The sequence below is a fragment of the Zootoca vivipara genome, chromosome 11 (genome assembly GCF_963506605.1).
Source record: "Zootoca vivipara chromosome 11, rZooViv1.1, whole genome shotgun sequence".
Taxonomy (NCBI): Eukaryota; Metazoa; Chordata; class Lepidosauria; order Squamata; family Lacertidae; genus Zootoca; species Zootoca vivipara.
The window spans coordinates 49,447,060-49,469,248 of NC_083286.1; the positions used below are offsets into that span (position 1 = coordinate 49,447,060).

A 22,189-nucleotide genomic window follows, 5' to 3' on the forward strand; every position below is an offset into this window, starting at 1 on the left:
TTTGACAATATACGTTTTTAATGAGCATACAATATGTGTTGCAGAAGATCGCACTGATTAATATTCTGCACAATATTTCCTGCAATGGCCAAATCCCATTAATCTTTTCCTAAGAGTGAAAAGAATTCTGGGAAGATACTACTTGACTGGGAAACAATGCTGTTGGTTCTCAGCAATATTTTAGCCACAGTTGTGTATATGTGTGTTTTAAAGAAAGTTTATGGCAGAATTGTTCACATCACAGGAATGCAAACTGTGTCCCAAACTGAACAGAGGATGCATTCAAATTTAAATAGAGAGATTGCAAAAATGCAAGTGAGATTTTGGCTTTGGCAAACTCCTCAGGTTTAAATGTTATTATTTATTTCATTTCCTATGTTGCATATATTTTTTAAAAAACCTGTTAAAACAATTGCATATATATAGCAATCAAAAACTACTACATGTTCATACAGTTGAACGCCTTGCGAGTCGAACTGTTTTGGCTCCTGAACGCCACAAATCCGGAAGTGAGTGTTCCGGTTTGTGAATGTTCTTTGGAACCCAAATGTCCAAGGTGGCTTCCGCGGCTTCCGATTGGCTGCAGGAACTTCCTGCAGCCAATCGGAAGCCACACCCTGGTTTCTGAATGTTTTGGAAGTTGAACGGACTTCTGGAACGGATTCTGTTCAACTTCCAATGTACCACGGTATATAAAAACATTTTTAGTTCAATGCACATACTGACTAGGATAAAATTGTCTAAAGCTTACTGGTGTGTATCTTGCACTGTGTATAAAAGCAACACAGATACCTTCTTTTTTAGACTCCACTTAGGAGCTTGGCTGTGGACCCTCCTATGAGGTGCACCTATGTGGGGGTTCTCACAATAAGCTCTGTGACACACCTCTGATTTCTAAATTGGTCTCAAGAGAAACAGACCTCCCTGAGCAGCTGACTGCTATGCTAATTCACCTGTCCCAAATGAGTACTGGATTTTGACGTTTACTGACTTGTGTGGAAAGAAGCTGTGGGGAATATCAGCCACAAGCACCCTGCTCTCCTAACCTATAAATTATCTCTCACATTTAACAATGTCAAAGGAACCTACTATGCTGATGGTTCTCACGCCGTCAGTAGCCCTTTGCAAACACCTCTTCTCCTGTCCCCGATGCCTTGAATAATGCTGGTGAGACAAATCCACACGCATTACGGTATCCGTATATGAAAACACAGCAGAAATTGAATGAAACCATTTTCGAAGTAGCGATTTGCAAGCCAAATAGCACCAAATTTGGTTGCAGATATTGCAAGATGTGCTGGAGTTTTTTTGATCAAACAGTTCCTTGCTTCAGCAGCTCTTACAGGATGAAGTTGACTTAAAAAAAAAACCTGGGGCTATTTGATTACTGTGTAATACTCAGCCAGCCTCTAGCAAGTACAGTGGTGCCTTGCTAGATGAATTTAATTTGTTCTGTGAGTCAAATTGTTTTGTGAAAATTTCGTCTAGCGAATCCCATAGGAATGCATTGAATTTTATTTATTTTATTTTATTTTTGCCCATAGGAACGTATTAATTTAATTTCAATGCATTCCTATGGGAAACAGCGATTCGCTAGACGAATTTTTCACAAAACGAATTCGTCTTGCGAGGCAACCTCCGCTCGAAAAATCTCTTCGTTAAGCGAAACATTTGTCTTACAGGGCATCCGTCTAGTGAGGCACCACTGTACAGTGTTGAGCTTCTGGGGTTGTATTTTCATTTTGTGGCATGTCTCTTAAGATTAAGAGCAGGGTACAGATGATGCCAACCATAGCCTTTGTTTATGCATCATGGCATGACCTTTGCAAAAGCCTGGCTTTTGGCCCATGCAGTCTCCCTCTTGATCCAGTCAACTGAGTCTGAATGATGGTGGGAAGGTGCTCATCTCTTGATTAGTGCAGGGTTGTACCTTGGGTTTGAGTCTGGGTTCTTCTGCATGAGAAACATGAGCCTGTTCCACTAGACCCTGCCCCCCCCCTGCATCTCTTGTGCTCCTGGTGTCAGTGATTGAATCTTAGGGTTGTGGGAAGGCAAATGTCCTCTATGTCTGATATGTGGCTGAAAGGGTAGGCAACCACTCTGTGGAACTTGCAGTATAAAGTGTATTGTCCAGGCATGCAAAAAGAGAGTGGGGCCATTTCCACCACCTCCTCATGGGGGTGGGGGAGGTTAAACCTCCGCCTCCTGCTTCCAAACCAGAGCCACCGAAGGTTGCTGCTGATAACCAGTGTGTTTCCATGGCTGCCCTTGTTGCATGTCTTGGCCTCTCCTTTTGATTGCTTGTGAAAAAGGTATTTCCCTTCCTGAATGGCCCTTGAACTTTATTGCAAGAAGGACTATGTTGAGGGTGGGGAAGCATATGTGCTGGGGTGTGTGTGTTTATTATCCTCTTATTGGCTCCCTCCTTGTGTGGGCAGGCATGTGGGCATCATTGCAAAAACAGTTCCTGATTACTATTTATTAATTTGTGAATCACTTTCCCCATATGTCTCAATACTATTTATAAACATGCCATAAAATAAAGCTGCAAATACTGTTTAAAAAAACAAAAAACAAAAAAACACAGTTGAGGATAGGTTTAAAAACAGAACAAAATGAAGACCTAAAACAGCCCACTAGCAGAGCTTGCCAAAGCAAAAACGTCTCAACAGGGATGCTGTTCCACAGAATTGGTAGGCAGACACTGAGGGAGTTACGTTGTTTTTACACTTCTCTCTCTCTGCGTATGTGTATTTTCTGGGTTGTATCTTCCCCCTTCCATCCATTCCACTGACCAGGGCTGGCCCTACCATTAGGCAGAGTGAGATGGCCGCCTCAGGCAGCAGGTGGTGGGAGGCAGCTGTGCTGGCATCCTGTTGCTGCTGTTGCTGCTGAGCCCCACACCCTCTTTTGGTGAACAGAGCTGCATATGTCACACAGCTCCCTGTCCTGGGGCCCTAACCCATCCCACTGGAGAACACTATCCTGCCTCCTGTCTTGAAATAAGAATTAACCTGCCAGACCAGTTGGCTTCTGAGCATGGAATGAAGAGGAGGCACCATGTTGACATTCACCTCAGGCAGCACAGTGTCCTAGGATGGCCTTCCTGCACACATAGGAGCAGTGTATACCTCCTCCTGGCCTGGCACCATTTGAGTATAAGATTGCTCTGTTCATCCTTCTACTTGTGGTTTCCTCCCTCAGTTGCTTACTTGAACGTTCGTGAGTTTTACCGCATTTTTCGCTCCATAGGATGCACCTGACCATAGGACGCACTGAGTTTTTAGAGGAGGAAAACAAGAAAAAAAATATTTTGCTTTCTTGAATTGTCCTAGGCATAGCAGCCAACTCCTAGAGGCCTAGGTGCCTTTGCCTCCCCCCAATTAAATATTTGAGGAAGCTTTTGCAAAGGGGGAAAGCTCCATTTTTTTTAGGATCAGCTCAAAGTTGTGCAGCTTTTTTTTGCAAATGGGAAAAGCCTCATTTTTGGGGAAGGGGGGTCAGCTCAGAGTTGTGCATCTTTTTTGCAAAGGGGGAAAGCTCCATTTTTTAGGAGCAGCTCAAAGTTGCTGAGTTTCCTTGCAAAGGGAAAAAATCCTGTTTATATGGGGTTCAACTTACAGTTCTGCAGTTCTAGGAAAGGAAATGGACCTGTTTCTACAGTTTCCAGACAGATAATCTAATCAGCCAGTCACATGTCTCCCTCTGCAGACAACAATTGAAGCCTAGGCAAGGGGCTGGAGGGGCCGGGAAGGGAGCTAGATCTCTTATCTCCCTCTCCGATCTCTTGCAATCAGCTTCTGAGCGGGTTCCTTTCAGCTCATTCCCTCTTGTTAGCCTTTAGCTCTTAAGAAGAAGAAAAAAAGCACGATCTGCCTTTAGCCCCTGGGCAATTCGGCTCCAGGGACCACACATTCGCTCCAAAAGACACACAGACATTTCCTCTTACTTTTTAGGAGGAAAAAAGTGTGTCTTATGGAATGAAAAATACGGTATATTTTTATTATAACCCGCTTTCAGCCTTCACAGTAGATGATAGCAATCGTAATGTTAATTTCCCGTCATAATCTCATTACAGTAATGGTTGCAATATAGTTCCAGCTCAGTAGAGGGCACACTTTACTCTCTCTGCGTCTCCCTCATACACACAAACTTTTTAAGAATCCCCGTTCAGTCCTCTGGAGGAAGGGAGGATCTAAGCCAATGATATCAGCCTTTGTTAATCAAATATTTAATAAGCCCACTCTGCTAGGCCTAAACAAAAGATAGAGCATGGCCAACAGACAGCTTTGCAAGTGCTAAAGCAAAACTTGGGCTGAATGTGAAAGGATGGAAATGAATATCGTTTTCCTTTGCAAAAAAACAAAACAAAAACAGACACAAAAGGCCAGTGTTTCTGGCCACCCCTTTTTAACATGGTTACAATGGCTTGGTGCCTGAGAGGTTCTGATATGGTTTTGGAGGAGCCATAGCCTCTCCTCTTCTCACATGGGAGTCACTGAAGCATGGCTCCATCTCACAAAACCTATAGGTCTTGGCTCAACTTGTATTGCTCCCTGAGGTGAAGGACAAGACTGCCTCCACTGTTCCATATACAGTATGGTGGTTAACTGGGCCAGCAATTGATTTTAAAAAAACACAACAACAGCACTATCAGTAGGGCAGCATTTTCTACTGCATTTGAGGGCAGTAGACTAGTTTTGCATACCCCCTGCAACATTTGGTGCCGTGGTTTAAGGGCACAGGGCATGGCACACACAACTCTGCCCTCCAGCACCTTGCACAATCCCTGCCTCCTGCACTGGCCATCAAAGGCAATTGCCTCTGTAGGGCTTGCCCTGAAATTTAATGTCAGAAGTCCAAGATACATGGAACAACTGCTGTGCAGTTCCTCTTCATACCAGTGTTGCCCCTGCGGGAAACTGGTTTATCACTGGCAGAAAAGTGATTTGGGGGTGAATGGTCTCTTAGAAGCAGCTAAAAAAAGACTAGATAGCAAAAGCCTGGGGTAATAAACAGATTAGTTCAGCTGTTTGTCATAAAGGACAAAACATGGCTGGCCCTGTGGGAAAAACTGGGGGAGGCAGGCATGTTTCCCCCTGTATAATTTCCTTTTGAGCAAGGGAATGCCATCAAGCCCTGTCCCTTCTATGATGGCTTGCTTTATTCTATTGAAAGTGGCACACCAGCCTCTCCAGGCTTTGAGTGGATGGAGCATTTTAAAATGGGGAGGGGGACACTTTAAAAATACAGTGGTGCCTCGCTAGACGAATTTAATTCGTTCCACGGGTCTATTCTTATAACGAAAAATTTGTCTAGCGAATCCCATAGGAATGCATTGAATTTTTTTGAATTTTTTTTTTGCCCATAGGAACGCATTAATTGAATTTCAATGCATTCCTATGGGAAACCGTGATTCACTAGACGAATTTTTCGTAAAACGAATTCGTCTAGCGAGGCAACCTCCGCTAGAAAAATCCTTCCTTCAAGCGACAATTTTGTCTTACGGGGCGTTTGTTAAGCGAGGCACCACTGTAGACAGAAGCAGTGCTGGTTTGCCTCATAGTGTGAACCTCATGGCTGCAGATTCTAAGGGGGACTAAAGGGTCGACATAGGTTGTGGCGTGGGTGGGTCTGCTTGGGAATCTGCGGGTTCCTCCTCCATCTCTAAGGTACATATGCTGCCTCCATCATGACATGATACACAGCCATCATGACATGTGACCACTGATGACCTTACCCTGCAGGGATGTACCTAATCACCTGGCTGATGGCTATCGCTGTATCTTGTGGTAGTGATGCCCACAGATTTAACTGTGTGCTGAGTGACTTAAGTCATTCCTCTTGTCCTGAATCTCCCAACATTTGGCTTTGTTGGATGACCCTATTGAGTTCTAGCATTATGAGAGAGAGAGAGAGAGAGAGAGAGAGAGAGAGGAGGAGGAGGAGGAGGAGGAGGAGGAGAACCCTCTATCCATTCTGTCTGCACTGTGCTTAATTTTGTACACCTCTGCTGTTTTCTCCCTTAATCACCTTTTTCTCTGAGCTATAAAGAAGCCAGACATTGCAACCATTTTTCACAGAGCAGTGTTGCTCAAGCCCCTTAATCTGTTTGGTCACCCTTTTCTGTCCCACTTACAGCTCTTGAAATAGCCTTTTGGGGGGGTTGTCACAGGCTGTGCATTACAGACTCATGCGCTCTGGATGGGAGTGTCACAAAATGGTTTAGGCTTTCAATCAGCACCGGTAATAGCTTCACATCAGTGTCATCATTGCTAAGATCATCACCAAACGTGTGTTGGAGTTTAAGAAAAGCAGCAGAGCCTATAAAATGTATTATGCTGAAGGTATGTTTGAAAAACATTAAGATCTGTGCAATCTGTCAAAGAGCCGTTTCCAATTCCAGGGTGGAATTACATGTTCCATCATGGTCTGGCATAAGTGGCTTTTCACTGTGCAGAATTACAGATGCTCAGGAATCACGACTTTTGATGTTGTAGCCTTTCCAGTTGGTGTTCTTTTGGCACCAAGAGAATGGAAGGGAGGCATATTCACTGCTTTTAAAATGTTAAAGTTTAAGAGGTTGTTTATTATAATTGGGGCTGAAGTTGGAGGTAGACAAATGCCTGGGCTTTTGGAGATCCCTTGTCACTGACACCTCCTAGGTAGGGTGAGCTGCATTCAAGAAAGGCAGTTCAAAATGACAGGCCTGTCCTACCCAAAGAAGTAAAACACAGGGGCGAGGACTGTTAGCATTTTTATTATTTTTTTTTTTTTTTAATAATTATTTATTAAATTTTCCAAAATAAACACATTTAAAACATTATACAAAACAAACAAACAAACAAACAAACATTCAAAAATACATACATCCCAAAAAACATGCTCCGCCGAGCTTGACTTCCCTCCCTCCCCTCAAAAGGTTTTCTAATCAGTTCTTATCTCGCAGTTCCTTTTTATCTAATCTTTAAAGTCAATTCGTAGGATTTATTTCACGCCTGCAAGTGTCTTTAAACCTTTACAGTTCGTTTCCATATAATCCACAAATTTACTCCAATCCCTTAGAAACCTTGTCTCCCTCTGGTTTCGAATCCCGCTAGTCAGTCTCGCTAGTTCTGCATATTCGATCATCTTTGTCTGCCAGTCTCCAATTGTCGGTAAGTCCTGGGTCTTCCATTTCTGGGCTAATAATGTCCTCGCCGCGGTTGTCGCATACAAAAAAAGGGTACTGTCCTCCCTAGTTATCTCTTGGCCTATCAGTCCTAACAGAAAGGCCTCTGGTCTTTTGGGAAAGGTATACTTAAATATCTTTTTCAGTTCGTTATATATCATTTCCCAATATCCTTTAACCTTTTCACATTTCCACCACATATGATAAAAGTCCCCTTCCTTTTCATTACATTTCCAGCACATTCTATTACTCATTCTATACATTTTTGCTAATTTCACTGGAGTTAAATGCCATCTATACATCATCTTCCAGACATTCTCTTTCAAAGCAGTACATGCTGTAAATTTTATTGTTTGGTTCCATAATTTCAACCACGCATCATATTCAATATTATGCCCAAAATCCTTAGCCCATTTTATCATTACCTCTTTCGTCAACTCATCTTTAGTATACCACTCTACCAGCAAATTATACATTTTGGACAACAATTTTATTCTGCCCCCTAGCAACTCTGTTTGAAATTTGGACCTTCTCTCCTCAAAACCAATTTTTTTATCTTTCACAAATACATCATTAATTTGATGATATTGCAGCCAACTCGTCAAATATACTTTAACCTCTTCATATGGTTTCAATTTCCAACCTTGTTCCGATTGTCTTAGAAAATTTTCATATGTTGGTCTCTCGCCTTCCATATTCACTTTTTTCACTATGATCACTTCCATTGGTGAGATCCACCATGGCGTCTTAGTCTCTAACAAGGCTTTATTTCTTTCCCATACTTCAAATAACGATCTTCTTATAACATGGTTCGTAAATCCTTTATGGGTTTTTTTCTTATCATACCATAGATATGAATGCCAACCTGCTCTGTTGTCAAATCCCTCCAAGTCCAACAAGTCCGTATTTTCCAATGTTATCCATTCTTTTATCCAACAGAGACATGACGCTTCAAAGTATAATTTCAAGTCTGGCATGGAGAATCCGCCTCTTTCTGTCTTGTCTACCAATATTTTATATTTTATTCTTGGTTTCTTCCCCTGCCAAACAAATCTTTGTAAATCTTTTTGCCATTCTTTGAATTGTCTTGTCCCCTTTATGATAGGTATTGTTTGAAACAAGAATAACATTTTGGGCAATACGTTCATCTTTACAGCTGCAATTCTACCAAGGAATGACAGCTTCCTCCTATTCCATATCTCTAAATCTTTCTTTATTTCTTTCCATACCAATTCATAATTGTCATTAAACAGATTTATATTTTTGGTTGTCATCCATATTCCAAGGTATTGTACCTTTTTTACGATCGCGATACCATGTCTTTGCTGCAAATCTTCCTTCTCTTCTTTACCAAAATTTTTTATCATCATTTTCGTCTTTTGTTTATTCATTTTAAATCCTGCCAATTGTCCAAATTCTTCAATCACTTCTATCACTTCAGCAACACTTTCTTTGGGGTTCTCTAATGTTACAACTACATCATCTGCAAATGCTTTCAGTTTGAATTCTTTCGCACCTAATTTGATTCCTTTGATGGATTGTTTTTCTCTAATTCTATTTAGTAGCACTTCCAGGACCGTGATGAACAGTAACGGAGACAATGGGCAGCCCTGTCTGGTCCCCTTTGTAATTTCAAATTCATCTGTCAAAACATTATTTACTATCAATTTTGCTCTTTGTTCCGAATATATTGCTTCGATCCCATTCAGGAAACATCCCCCTACCTTCATCTTTTCAAGGTTCTTTTTCATAAAATGCCAAGATATATTATCAAAAGCTTTCTCTGCATCAATGAACATCAACGCCGCAGGTTTATCTATTCTAACCTCCAAAAATTCTATCACATCTATAATATGTCTTACATTATCTTTTAATTGTCGGTTAGGTAGAAAACCTGCTTGGTCTTTATGAATCAAATCCTTCAAAATTTCTTTCAATCTTGTTGCCATTATATCTGCAAAAAGCTTATAATCATTATTCAATAACGAAATTGGCCTATAATTTTTTACATCTAAACCATCTGAACCTTGCTTCGGTATCAGAGTTATATAAGCTTCTTTCCATGTGTTTGGGGTCTTTCCTCCTTGAAGTATATTATTCATTACTTCCACTAATACAGGGGTCAACTGTCCATTCAGTACTTTATAATATTTTGCCGATAGTCCATCCGGTCCTGGTGCTTTTCCTTGCTTCATCTTCTTTATCGCATTCAGGATTTCTTGTGCAGTTATTGAGGCATTCAATTTATTCTTCTCTTTTTCCATAATTTGTTTTAACTTATATTTCTCCAGATATTCATTTATCTTTCTAGCATCTTCTTTTCCTTTACTATAAAGACTTTTATAATAATTTTGAAAGGCCCTTCTAATTTCTTTTGGATCTTCAATTATTTCTTCCCGAACTTTAATTTTATTTATTATATTTTGATTTTGTCTTTTCCTCAATTGCCAGGCCAACCATTTCCCTGTTTTATTTGCCGATTCAAAATTCTTTTGTTTCATCTGCTTTATCTTCCACTCTATTTCCTGATTCACCAACATGGAGAACTGTTAGCATTTTTATTAAAGGCAGGCAGGCTGAACAGAGATGAGAATTCCTCGCAGTTGTTAACAGCATAAAAAAACCTGTAAGGATTATATGGCACCCTCAGTCATGGTACAGGATAATATTTTGTACAGTTCCCCTCATATCATTGTGCTGTTTCCCCTGATTCTGTCAGGTGAATGTACCTGAACTCCCCCCTCCCCCCCCCAAAAAAAAGAGGAAGAAAAGAAAAAGGAGATAATCAGGGTGAGGTTTTCTAACCTGGGTTGAACTCTAGAAAGGAGCAAGCAGCGATTCTGCAGCATGATTCAGTTTGAACTGGGGGCTTTACAAATGCACTTTTGATTTCCCAAACTGGGCTCCTTCAGGAGGAATGGCAGGATAGAAGTGAAGGTTATCAGATTTTTTTCAATGAATCCGGGGACACTTTTCAACTTCAATGGATTTTGTCAGGGGGGCTGATTTGTAAATCCAGGGACTGTCCCCGGGAAGAGGGGATGCCTGGCAACCTTAATAGAAGTTGAATGAATAAATGAATGTTTAGCTCTTGTAAGATGTCTGTAAAGTTATTTATTTAAAGTGAAGTTGAATGCTGATAGGTATAAATAAATACATACTGCTTTTAATGAAAGGCAAACTATTATTTGTGGTTATGTGAGCAACAGTCCCACATGTTGTCTGTGCAATTCTGCGTAAGTGCAGTGGGGGTGGGATCCTGAGATTCTTTTTCACCAATTTATCAAGTGTAAGTGCATGAAATCCTTTAATTTCAATGGAAGAATGAAGGTCATGTTTAGATCTCTCCCACTAGATTAGTCTTTTGGAAGGCCGCCTTGAGAACCTCAGTACTTGCCATTCCTACTTTTGCACTTTGACATACGGGCCTCCAAGGGTTGACCATGGGTCAGTGTGGCCCTTGGCGCTCCAAAAAAGGTTAGCCATCTCTTCTATAGACGATGGTGCCAATCGTGATCTCTTTTACTACATGCCATTGTATTTTGCTGAGGCTAGATGTTAAGCTGGTCATTTTCACAGAATCATAGAATTGTAGAGCTGAAAGGGACACCGAGGGCCATCTAGTCCAACCCCCTGCAATTCAGGAATTTCAGCTAAATCATCCATGACAGATGACTTTAGTTGAATATGGGTTAAGTGTGGCTTGAATGTTTTAGCAAGTCTTGCAATTGAGGTGTAGCCTACAGTATTTCTCTTAGAAACCAAAAAGTTTCAATCCTGTCTGTCTTCTTCTTCAGGTACAAAGGTTTCAAAGGTAACTGCTCCATCTCATTTATTGAACAGTTCAAGGTCCTCCACCTATGTAATAAATACTGTGAGATGCTTGGACTGAAGCCCCTTCAAGCCAGCGGTCAGAAGCAGAGGAAGCCAGCAGCCCCCAAAATCAAGGCACTGCCAACCTCAAGTACTGTAAAGAAAACCGTGGTCAGCACACAGACTGCCAAGAGAACATAGGAACTTGTTTCCTCCTAAAAGAAACATTTCTCATTCTCATCTTTGTAGAATGGACCTCTCTAGAAAGACAAACTGTACTTTCTGGAACCGAACACTCCAGCAGTGGGGCTCCCTCAGAGCGTTCAACATTCTGCAAGAAGAAAGTGGATAGTCTAGAACACGTGAACGTTTGGAAAGATCAGCACCCCCAATACCAAGCATAAGCATTCACATAGACTGCCTAAACGGACTGGGGGTGTGTGTTATTTGCACAATCTCTCTTTTTGGAAGGCTGTGCAGGACTTAGGCCTTTTGGGAAAATTGCATTTTTAGTAGATTTCTTCCATATTACTCAGCTGTTAGGTAAGTCTATAAATATATGTAGGACGTTTCAAAACACGTGAGGTAAAAGCTACACACTCCGGAATGCGTGAACCTGCTTCGCCTGCCTCTTTTTACTCAAACGAAGAACTGTTGTTTCTAGAAGTTTCCGAAAGCTGGCTTCTCAGACATGCATAATAGGTGCCAGATGCACCAAAGCATATGAAGGATTCAACTGTGGGCCTCAGACATTTGGGTTGTTGGGGTTTTTTTTGCACTGGTTTTCAATATTATAATTTATGTCAAAGATATAATGTAAAACAACACATTGGCCAGGTGACCTGGGGACTGTGTGGAGCCCACAATGTCTTTATCCTTTAACCAACAATTTAGCCTTCCGCTTACTTTTGTATAGAAACACATCATGTTTCCTCTGCTAGATGATTTTAACTATCTAATCTGTAGCTGTTATGAAGAAGTATGTGAGAAAAAGAGAGAGAGAAATGGGTGTGGGAGTGTGTGTGTGTGTCTCTGGGTGAAGTCAGTGGTTAGAGTAGAGAGTTACTGCTCTATTTGTGAGACTTATAACTGAAGAAATAAGAGCCATGCTAATCAGACTGAAGGTCTTGAGTGCTGTGTCCTTCCCTAAGAATCCCCACCCCCAGGCTAGCAAATCGTATTCTGTGGTTTAGTGCCTTTAAACATGATTGAAACTCGACTTGAACCTTGCAGGAAAGGGTGGGGCTTGCCTGTTCAAAATGAGACACTCTCTTTCTCTCTCTCTGTGTGGATGTTACAAATCTGACATCATTTTATTTCATTTTCTTTCATTGGATTTCAAAGTACATAGATCTGTAGGAGTAATTCATTTCATTATACCTGAAGCCCTATTAAGATATTTCCTATATTTCACTCACCCACTGGCAGTTTCCAGGTCAATACCACTGTACTAGAATAATGGTTTTGTTCCCTAATTATTTGCACAGTAATAATAATGCTCGTTATACTCCATGCATTTTTTCCTCCAATTAAATTCCTACTGAAACAAGACTTAGCATTGTCTTTGGCGTTGATAATTCGCCTGATGCTGTGAAGGAGTGTACCAACCATTTCTAGGAACACCCTCTCCCCCCCTCAGTTAATGATAACCAATTCATCAGCAGTTTCTTCCTGTTAAAGGCCTGGCACCTGTTCATAGGAAACTTTAAAGTCCAAGGGTGAGGAACCTCTAGCTCACAGGCCAAAATTAGTGTCATCAGCACCACGCTCTAACTAGCTGAGCTTGACCCACCGGAGGTTCACATTTGGCCTGTAAGGCCATTTTCCCAAAACCACACCCACCTTCCCGTCATATGTGAAGTCAGGTGTGAGGCAGGTGGAGATGCAGCTACCTGTGCACAATAGGGAAACTTACAGCGCCTTCCCAACTGTGCATTAGGAAGGGAAGGCAGGCTTTGATTCTACCACATGTCAAATTTGGCCCATGAAGCTAGGATCTGATAAAGGTCTGGCCTACGAAGCCCCACCTCTGCTTTAAATGTCCTTGAAAGCATTGACTTCTCTCAATAGCTCAGTTAGTAGAGCTCCTAATCTCAGGGTTATGGGTTTGAGCCCCACATTGGGCAAAAGATTCCTGCATTTCAGAGAGTTGGACTAGAAGACCCACGTGGTCCCTTCTATGATTCCATGATATTATGAGTATGTCATCCTATTGAATATGTGTCAAATAAGTCTGGAGGGTTGTATTAATGGAGTTGTGCCACAAAGGCATTATGTTATCTGTGGAGCATGTGGTTGTCTTTTTGTCCCACACTCATATCTGAAAGAGGTTTTGCAGGTTCTCGAATTAGTACATGAGCCCAAAACTTGGGATGGCAGTAGGATACATATGCGCCTCAAAGGAAATGAGTCCTATTTCTTAAGTCTTCAGCTCTGAAATAACTACTGCGAGTTGTGCCAACTTCAAACCTGACATAATAGCTCATCTCGACAGGAGAGCAAGTAAGCAGCATGTACAATATGTTTCTATGGGATCCCAATATTGGCACATCTCCATTCAAATTTTGCTACAAACGCATTTGTTCAGAAACAAAATATGACCTGCAAAATGCATTAAAGTAATGTGAGCATCAATTCATAAAAATGGAATTAATCATAATTATTAATTCATTTGAGGGCCAGCCTGCTGTTGTGATTTGAGACCAAAACTAGGTTCCCCATCCCTGCTCTAAGCAATCAGCTCCTTTTAAAATCCATATGAATATTGTTCCACATGCAGCTCTAAATGCACTGTTGACCTTGCACCCTACGCATAGAGGCAATGTGGTTCTTTTTTGTTAGAAGAGCTTTGTATGGCTATATGCAGGGGTTGGAAAGGACCCTCAAGAATGCTAATCCATCCCTCTGCACTGAGATAGGATTCATCACAGTGCACCAATTATCCCTGCCAGATGTGCTAAAATATACACAAATAATTTCTGTTTCAGATTCCTGTTTGTGCCTTTCAGCTGGTCTCTGTTGCCATCTAACCGAAAAGGATAATTTGCTGGGACGGAATTTTTAAGAGAGGAAGCCTCAGTGGGAGGTGTGGGTCAGCTGCAGAACAAGTTTGATTCATTAATCAAAATCTTAGCAAGTGTCTTTATCGACAAGTGCTGCAATCAGTTGCCATGACAATAGGCAGCACCGTAGTCATTTTTCAGGCAGGATAATAACAATAAAAAACCAGCTGTGGGGGCTCATCAACCTGGTTCAGAACGTCTTGGCATTTGAGGGAGTCATACAAATTTCATACAAACTTCCAAAACAAAAGGATGTTTCTTTCTTTTTTTAAAAAAAGGACCCCCCCCCCTGTTCAAGGTTATTTTATCTAGTCGCCATGAAGTATTTATTTTATTTCATAAAACATATGTGCCACTCAATTGTAAACAAAAAAAATCAAAGCAGTTATAATTAAATTATCATTTAAAACATACTTTAAAACAACTATGTAAAACTTTGAAAAGTAATTAAAATCAACCATAAGCTAAAACCCAGATTAAAACAGCACACTATATATTTGGAAATCATTTTTTTAGCAGGCACCAAAAAGTGTACAGCCAAGGTACTCTTTTGTCAATCAGCAGGGAGTTCCAAAGTCTGGGGGCTTCCACAAAACACTCTCTCTCTCTCTCTCTCTCTCTCTCTCTCTCTCTCTCTCTCTCTCTCTCTCTCTCTCTCTTTCAAATGCAGAATAAGTACAGTATTATGTGGCACCTGTAACTGTAGCCAGTTCTGCAGATCAAAGTGCTTTAGTGGGCATATATGGGGTAAGGTGATTTTGCAGGTAAACTGGTCCCAAACTCTAATGGGTTTCATGTGACCTCTCCAGGGCACAAGCCTGAACAGTGTATGGAGATTCTGGGCTACCCAGACAATAAGACCCACCTCTCAGCCTTGCTGGTGTGGTGCAAAAGAAAGCAGAGCAATACATTTGGCACCAGCTTGACTACAGGAGTTGCTGGAAAGAGGCATTCAAGGCACCATCCAGCCATTTTAGGGACTCCAATCCAGATTTGTAGGGTTTATTCCTTAGCCTTTTCTGCATCTGAAGATATCCTGCAAGGCAGTGGAGATTTAATATGAGTTTTCCCTCACCTAGATGGGGGACGAGCCCCATCTGCTCCTCACTTCCCTCTACAGCACATGCAGAAACCGCCTTCTTGACTATTGGAATCACAATCGGTTTTGTCCCTTCAATCTGTCAGAGCTGCTCTGGACTGCCCTGACAATCTCTGGGAGATTGGTGGTGGGAAATTGTACTCAGCTGACTAATATTTCCTCTTTCTTTGACACTAGAGAAAGTCTCCCGCAGCACAACCCTTTCACAATTAACACTGCAACCTTATTGGTACAACAAAAATGCTTTAGAACAGAACAGAACAGAACAGCAGCATTTAAATATTTCTCAGGTATGTATAGCTGGTTAGATCTCTACATAGAGCAGTGCGGTCTATGCCCCCCAACTAAGGTAAGCCCAAAATATGGGCCATGCAAGGGTCAGAGGCAAAAGGTAACCACGAAAAACACAGATAAATTGCCAAGATCGGGGGGGGGGGGGAATCGGTTAAAAATGTTAGAAAGAGTATGAATTAATTTTGGTTAAAAATCAATGGCAGTGAAGCAGGACAAATCTCAGGGAGAAGGCAGAGCATTCCTGTGATAAAGTGCCACAGTGACAAATGGGAAGGAATCAAGATAAGTCAGGGTTTAAATGAAAAGATTAGAGCCAGCGGAGAGCATGAAGGAGAAACAGGGATGAGAAAAGGGAGAGACTGGGAAATTTCAGATAAAGAGAAGACAGGATTTTTTTTAATATAAAAAAATATTTATTGAAAATTTTCTCAAACAACCAAACACACAAAAGTACAAAACACAAAAAATACAAAAACAAAACAAAAAAATTCTAACTTATAACCCTTATTTCCAATCTATTGTCTTCCTCATTCCTCCTCCTCCTGCGATTCTTTACATATCATTTGTAGTAAACTCTAAATCTTATATAATTTCTAGTTATTACTTTAATACTACCTTATTTCCCTATCTTTTACATCTTATCCTTTTATATTCTATCTAAATCTTACTTCTTAATTAAATTATCATTAACTTCTAACAATACTTATTTCACACCATTGTATTAACTACAACCTCTATTTTATCTCCCTCACTTCCACTAATTCTAATCAATTATATGCTTATTCTTTAAATAAATTTTAAATCGCTTCCAATCTTCTTCCACTGCTGCTTCACTCCAATCCTGGAGTCTCCCAGTCAACTCAGACAGTTCCATGAATACTATCAGCTTCTTCTGCCATTCATTCACTGTTGGTAATTCTTCATTCTTCCAGTTCTTTGCAAGTAGAATTCTTGCGGCTGTTGTGGCATACAAAAAGAAAGTAACATCCTTCCTAGGTATTTCATCCCCCGTTATCCCCAGTAAGAAGGCTTCTGGTTTTTTGGGAAAGATGTTTTTCAGATAAAGAGAAGAATTTCGGATAAAGAGAAGACAGAATAGATGGAAAGGCAACTAGAGAAGAAGAAACCTGGAGATGAGAAAAAGAGTTCATGGAAGCAATGGCAAGACGAAGATTGTACATAAGGGCAATGTTGCCAGAGATAAAGGACCGTATTTTAGATGCTGGAGGCAGACAAATATGGTATGAAACAAAATAAAAAAAATTCCTCCAGTAGCACCTTAAAGACTAACTAAGTTTTTATTTTGGTATGAGTTTTCGTGTGCATGCACACTGTATCTAATGAAGTGTGCATGCACACGAAAGCTCATACCAAAATAAAAACTTAGTTGGTCTTTAAGGTGCTACTGAAGGAATTTTTTTATTTTGTTTCGACTCAGACCAACACGGCTACCTACCTGTAACTAGAAATATGGTATGATAGAAGGATGATTGCCAGTGGTGTATAAACAAGTAAGCACTCATCATATGACTGTCTCTGTAGCATTGGTAGACCTGGGTAGTACTTCAAAAACTTGCAAATGTTGCAAAAACCTGGAGTACTGTGTCCAGTTTTGGGCACCACAGTTCAAGAAGGATACTGACAAGCTGGAACGTGTCCAGAAGAGGGCAACCAAAATGGTCAAAGGCCTGGAAACGATGCCTTATGAGGAACGGCTTAGGGAGCTGGGTATGTTTAGCCTGGAGAAGAGAAGGTTGAGGGGTGATATGATAGCCATGTTCAAATATATGAAAGGATGTCATATGGAGGAGGGAGAAAGATTGTTTTCTGCTGCTCCAGAGAAGCGGACACGGAGCAATGGATTCAAACTTCAAGAAAGAAGATTCCACCTAAACATTAGGAAGAACTTCCTGACAGTAAGAGCTGTTCGGCAGTGGAATTTGCTACCAAGGAGTGTGGTGGAGTCTCCTTCTTTGGAGGTCTTTAAGCAGAGGCTTGACAGGCATATGTCAAGAATGCTTTGATGGTGTTTCCTGCTTGGCAGGGGGTTGGACTGGATGGCCCTTGTGGTCTCTTCCAACTCTATGATTCTATGATTCCATCTAGTCCAGCATCTTGTTCTCACAGTGGCCAACTAAGATGCCTGTGGGAAACTTGCAAGCAGGACCTGAGCACAAGAGCATTCTCCCCTCCTGTGATTTCCAGCAACTGGTGTTTAGAAGCACTTCTGCCTCTTACCATGGAGACAAGAGCTAGTAGCCATCATGGCTAGTAGCCATTGATAGCTTTCTCCTCCACAAATTTGTCTCATCCTCTTTTAAAGCCTCCCAAGTTGGCACTAAATGCACACATGATTTATTTAAAGCAGAAACGCTGCAATAGCTTCTCGGAGTCCAAAGAGAAAATCAGACAATTCTGGCTTGCAAACGTTTTAGTCAGCCTGTCCAAATGTTCCTCTAATCTGCCAAGGCATTGGGCAATGCAGGGTTGCTTCTGTGCAAACTTTTGTATCCATGGCAAAGGGCAACTGCAGCAAATGGCAGATTGAAGGACGTAGCCCTACAATTGGAACGAATAAAAGGAAATGTACAATAAATAAATAAATAAACCCCCCTTCCTTTTTAAATCAACCTTACATCCACATACGTAGTTTCCAATACAAAACATAATAAGAGCTCAGAAATATTATTCAGCTCCCCCAGCAAGCTGAATGTTGGAAAACTCGGGACAGGCAACAGCAAGTATTTAATTCAATTTAATTTAATTCAATTCTACTTTTAGGTGTTAATTGTTATCATTGGCCATTTTATGGGTTTTACAATTATCACACACCACTTCAAATTCCTGCTTCTTGGGTGAAAAGCAATGACAAACCTAGACAGCGTCTTAAAAAGCAGAGATATCACCTTGCCAAATCTCTAGATTTCTGCATTCCACAGCATTCCCAGGGTTCTGCACTTCCTGAAAACCCTGTGAGGTCCTTGGGCTTGGCTTGGCTTTCTGGGAAGCCAGGGAGGTTGTCTCATAGTTAGGTCAGGTACATGTTAATTCAACCTCAAGGGAGCCAATCACGGACATATGACTAATCGGGCATATGGTTCCCACAAAGCTACAGTGATATTTGAGGGATCCCAATCTGAATGTGAAAAGCAATGACAAACCTAGACAGCATCTTAAAAAGCAGAGACATTACCTTGCCAACAAAGGTCTGTATAGTTAAAGTTATGGTTTTCCCAGTAGTGATGTATGGAAGTGAGAGCTGGACCTTAAAGAAGGCTGATCGCCGAAGAATTGATGCTTTTGAATTATGGTGCTGGAGGAGACTCTTGAGAGTCCCATGGACTGCAAGAAGATCAAACCTATCCATTCTTAAGGAAATCAGCCCTGAGTGCTCACTGGAAGGACAGATCGTGAAGCTGAGGCTCCAATACTTTGGCCACCTCATGAGAAGAGAAGAATCCCTGGAAAAGACCCTGATGTTGGGAAAGATGGCAGGCACAAGGAGAAGGAGAAGGGGACAGAGGGTGAGATGGTTGGACAGTGTTCTCGAGCTACAAACATGAGTCTGACCAAACTGCAGGAGGCAGTGGAAGACAGGAGTGCCTGGCGTGCTCTGGTCCATGGGGTCACGAAGAGTCGGACACGACTAAACGACTAGACTAAAAAACTACTTCAAATTCCAAATTGGGTGGCAAGTATGTACAGTATGTGTACATTTTAAACAACAACAACAACAACAACAACAACAACAACAACAACAACATTTTTATTTATACCCCGTCCTCCCCAGTCAAGACTGGGCTCAGGGCGGCTGAAACCAATAAAATTACAATAAAACGTAAAAGAAAGAAAAACAATTAATTAAAATATGAATTAAGATACAGTTTAAAATTCAAAAATTTAAAATGCAGCCTCGTTTTAAAATAGCCCATAAATTGAAACCATAAAGGGGGGGGGGAAACATAGGGGTCAGACTGAGTCCAACCCAAAGGCCAGGCGGAACAGCTCCATCTTGCAGGCCCTGCGGAAAGATGTCAAATCCCGCAGGGCTGTGGTCTCCTGTGAGAGAGCATTCCACCAAGTCGGGGCCAGTACTGAAAAGGCCCTGGCCCTAGTTGAGACCAACCTAACCATCTTATGGCTCGGGAATCTCCAAAGTGTTATTATTTGTGGACCTTAAGGTCCTCCGCGGGGCATACCAGGAAAGGCGGTCCTGTAGGTACGAGGGTCCTAAGCCACATAGGGCTTTAAAGATCAAAACCAGCACCTTAAACTTGATCCTGTACTCCACCGGGAGCCAGTGCAACTGCTTTGGTCAGACCACACCTGGAATACTGTGTCCAGTTCTGGGCACCACCATTTTAGAAGGATGTTGACAAGCTGGAACCTCTGCAGAGAAGGGCAAGCAAGATGATCAAGGGTCTGGAAACCAAGCCTTATGAGGAACGTTTGAAGGAGCTGGGTAAGTTTATCCTGGAAAAGAGGAGACTGAGAAGAGATATGATAGCCACCTTCAAATATCTCAAGGGCTGTCACATGGAAGAGGGAACAAGCTTGTTTTCGCCCGCTCTGGAGGATAGGACTCAAACCAATGGATTCAAGTAACAAGAAAGGAGATTCTGACTAAACACCAGGAAGAACTTTCTGACAGTAAGAGCTATTGACAGTTGAATGGTCTCCCATGAGAGGTGGTTAGATGGAGGTTGGATGGTCATCTGTCACAAATGCTTTAGTTGAGATTCCTGCATTGCAGGGGTTTGGACTAGATGACCCTTGGGGGCCCTTCCAACTCTACAACAAGAAGGAAAATGCACTTACGTACCCACCTATGAATTGGCAGGCTGGAATGCAGCTAAAAACAACAGAGGTATCTCTCCATAGCAGGCTTCCTCCAGGATGTGTTGTGACTGTCGGGCACATTTGTTAAATGTTGTATTTGGAGTTGTTGTTTTGAAACATGAGATGGCGGCATTATGGAAAATAAGGGCTATCCCCAGCTTAGAGCAGGACAGCAATTATGGTGTCCTGCTAAATTGGCCAAATTTGGAAGCACCCGTTCAGCATTTGCAAAGCTCCCATTAAAAAGTTCAGGGTTTCCTTGCTTCTTTTCCTTTTGTTTTTGCTGTTGAAATTTGAGTTTGGGCACACACAACACACATCCAGCAATAGATGCCCACCTGATACAAGTTCACACCAACTGCAAGCTCTGAAAGGCTGCTGGGGTTGCAGTCTTGATGTTCCTCCCATTAGCTTTTGTGAAAGGGGCCTTTTTTGAAAAGCACACCCTAAATTACCTGCAGCTACGGTGATTAAAGCTTTTAGATACTTTGTTCCTTGTACACACAATAACGTGGGCGTGCAATTTATCGTGATTGGAGGAGGGCCTTATAGGTGACAGTAAGCGAATATTCACCGGCTTTGCAAATCTTACTCCCAACCTGCATGTTCGTTGCTGAATGAAAGAAATAATTATACTGAGCAAAATCAACTAAGGATGCTTGCATTTAGTACCTGGAACCTGGGTAGTTCTAAACAATCCAGGACAAAAACAGTAGGAGAAAGCATTTGTTGTTCAATGTGAGCCACAAAACACTGGATGGATCCTGTTTTCAGCACTTGGGTTTATTCTATGTACCTAGCTAGAAATTATTAATGAGTATGCCTCAGCAGTGTGCAGCTAGGAAATTTTATTTTATTTATTTATTTTTAAATCCAAACTTCCATCATTATCATGTGCTGTAAATAATGCGATACATTTCAAAAAAATAAATAAAAAATATTTGGGTGGGTGGGTGTCAAAGGAAATATATTTCCATACTTACACATGGATATGTACAGAGATATGGATAAAGAAAGAAGAAAAGAACATATATAATAAAATTCAGTAAGACAATCTAATTTACACTGATATTGAATTAACACGAAAGTGTAAATAAATTAATTAATGAAGAGATGACAAAAATGTAGGGGTGAGGGAGTATTTATCTGATCATTGGTCTGACCATTGACCTGCTTGTTGATCCCACCTTAATGTACAATGTTCCCAGTAATGTCATGAAATTTTAGAGTTGGAAGGGATCCCAAGGGTCATCTAGTCCAACCTCCTGCATTGTAGGAATCACATCTGGCTAATGGCCAATGTACAATATACAAGCGATATCCGTAGAAATAAAAATACAACCTGAAACCACTAAAACAACTATATAAAAATATACAAAAAGCAATTCAAACATGTACCAGAATGAACCAGGACAAAAAAAAGAGAAGACTCTTGAGGGTAAGCATTATAAATATGACATGCTACATCATGCAAATGTGTTTATTTTGCAAGTTGCAGGCTTTGTCACCCAAACAGTTCTGCCCCGTAACCTACCAATCTTTGCTTCTGGAAACTTCTCGGCACCTAAGCCTTCTAGTACGTGACCATGCTTAATGTGTATTTGTGTTGTGTGTGTGTGTTGCAAAAGGTACGGGGGGTGCTTGATCAGGAGTTTGGGGGTTATTTTCCTTGGCGACATATAAATTCTCTACTGAATGGCAAGCAGACATCTTCCCGTTGTTATAGTAACCAATTAGTATGCATGCCTGTTTAGCAAATACGTGGATTTGAAAACTGGAGACTGGACTTAAAATTGGCCTTCTTTCTTGCTTTAGTCGCTCCACCATGATGACCAAGAGTAGCTTACTTTGCCCTCTTTTAAACATCTTCCGTGATGATCCTTCAATGTCCTCTCTGTGGCTTGGGGCTCC

General features: G+C 41.3%; 1 protein-coding gene across 3 annotated transcripts in view; it reads left to right on the forward strand.

The window, feature by feature from the left end:
• Positions 1–12,010, forward strand: part of ALPK2 (alpha kinase 2) — an 82,026-nt gene extending 70,016 nt beyond the window's left edge. For 2 of the 3 annotated variants that reach the window (XM_035100543.2, XM_035100546.2), the window contains exon 13: positions 10,969–12,010. In XM_035100543.2, coding sequence (XP_034956434.2) covers positions 10,969–11,185 — 217 coding nt within the window. In that variant the 3' untranslated portion in view covers positions 11,186–12,010. The remainder of the gene's footprint in view (positions 1–10,968) is intronic. The other variant, XM_035100545.2, reaches the window with a different exon arrangement.
• Positions 12,011–22,189: the final 10,179 nt, after the last annotated feature.